General features: G+C 38.7%; 1 protein-coding gene across 1 annotated transcript in view; it reads left to right on the top strand.

Moving 5' to 3' along the window:
• The window catches only part of LOC107574226 (NACHT, LRR and PYD domains-containing protein 12-like), a 14,524-nt gene that overhangs the window by 5,687 nt on the left and 7,378 nt on the right, over positions 1 to 1,459 (top strand). The window contains exon 3 of the mRNA XM_016260683.1: positions 1,205 to 1,378. Coding sequence (XP_016116169.1) covers positions 1,205 to 1,378 — 174 coding nt within the window. The remainder of the gene's footprint in view (positions 1 to 1,204; positions 1,379 to 1,459) is intronic.

Below are 1,459 nucleotides of genomic sequence, written 5' to 3'. Positions count from 1 at the left end.
ACCATTAAAAGCTGTGCTTGCACAGGTTCTGCACGATCCTCTTCACTAATATTGTCTGCGTCTCAATCGGGCTCAAACTGATATTAAGCGATATTAACAACGCTGTTGTTTACAATACAACCAGAGCACATGCCGCTGAGGAGAGGGGCGGGACGCTTAGATGCGCACTAGAGGCGGTTTAGCCAATCACAACACACTGGGCTAGCTAACCAATCAGAGCCCATCGCGTATTTCTGAGGGAGGGGCTTCATAAAAGAAGGAAATGATCAGCGTGTTTCTCAGAAAAGGGACAGAGCGGTGTGGAATAAAGGTAAATTATGTGAAAAATAATGCATTTTTTAAAAAACAAAGCATTAACACATGCTAGACTGCACCCCATAAACACAATCAAGCCTAGAAAAAAACCAGTGAACCACCCCTTTAACTAATGTTAACAGAAACGACTTTAAGACAGAGGAAAATCATGTACACTACTAATACTTGCAAAAGTATCAAAAATAATTTTGTTAACGTTTCAGTTTCATGACCTTCATCAGATATATATTGACTTCAGGTGTGCGAGAATTGATTGTCAATTGAACAGAAAAAACTTTAACATTTATAAATGTATTAGTAATAGGAAATGTTGAAATAAAAAATAAAATAAATAAAAAATATGGCAGTCACACACAAGGCAAAAGCGCAGCATCTACAACTCAAAGATATCACATACACCGGAGCCACAGAAAGACAAACATGTCGCTGAAAAATACACAATACACAATTTTACAGCCTAGGGTGAAGACATTATGCACTTTAACAACAATTTGGGACAAATATAATGTAATTTAATGGAAAACTATGTGAATGGCGCTGTGTTGTGCAGCAGAATTTTCTCACATCAAAACAAACAACACGAGGTGTCAGTGATTTCTGCCTCTAGAGGCCGCTCTTACACTGTATAATGACAGTGGACCTTCTCAGCCGCTCCAGCAACAGACGCAACCCAGAAAAAAATATCAGCATGGATTTTTGCCGATAATCGATAGTTCTGGAAATCAACTATCAGTGCTGATTAATTCCTAAAACCGATATATCGGTTGACCTCTAATATACACATCATATATAGCACCTTTAAATATATAAAACGACATAAATGGACAGTGGCTGTCAAGCGCCAAAAAGGGAAAACCTGAATGACATTCCAAACCTATTCTCTCTGTAGGTTGTCTGGCTGTATGGTGACAGAGGAAGGCTGTGGTTATTTGTCTTCAGCTCTGAGTTCAAACCCCTCACACCTGAGAGAGCTGGATCTGAGCTACAATCACCCAGGACACTCAGGAGTCCAGCTGCTCAAACACAAACTGCAGGATCCAAACTATAAACTGCAGATACTCAAGTATGTGGGCTAGTTAACTCGAGTATCTTTTGGCATGTGATCTTTGTTTAGAATTATTATATATATATATATATATATATA

This window comes from Sinocyclocheilus grahami, unplaced genomic scaffold (assembly GCF_001515645.1).
Source record: "Sinocyclocheilus grahami isolate Dianchi unplaced genomic scaffold, SAMN03320097.WGS_v1.1 scaffold2153.1, whole genome shotgun sequence".
NCBI lineage: Eukaryota > Metazoa > Chordata > Actinopteri > Cypriniformes > Cyprinidae > Sinocyclocheilus > Sinocyclocheilus grahami.
The sequence above is the reverse complement of the archived record's forward strand: the minus strand, read 5'-3'. Positions and strand labels throughout refer to the sequence as shown.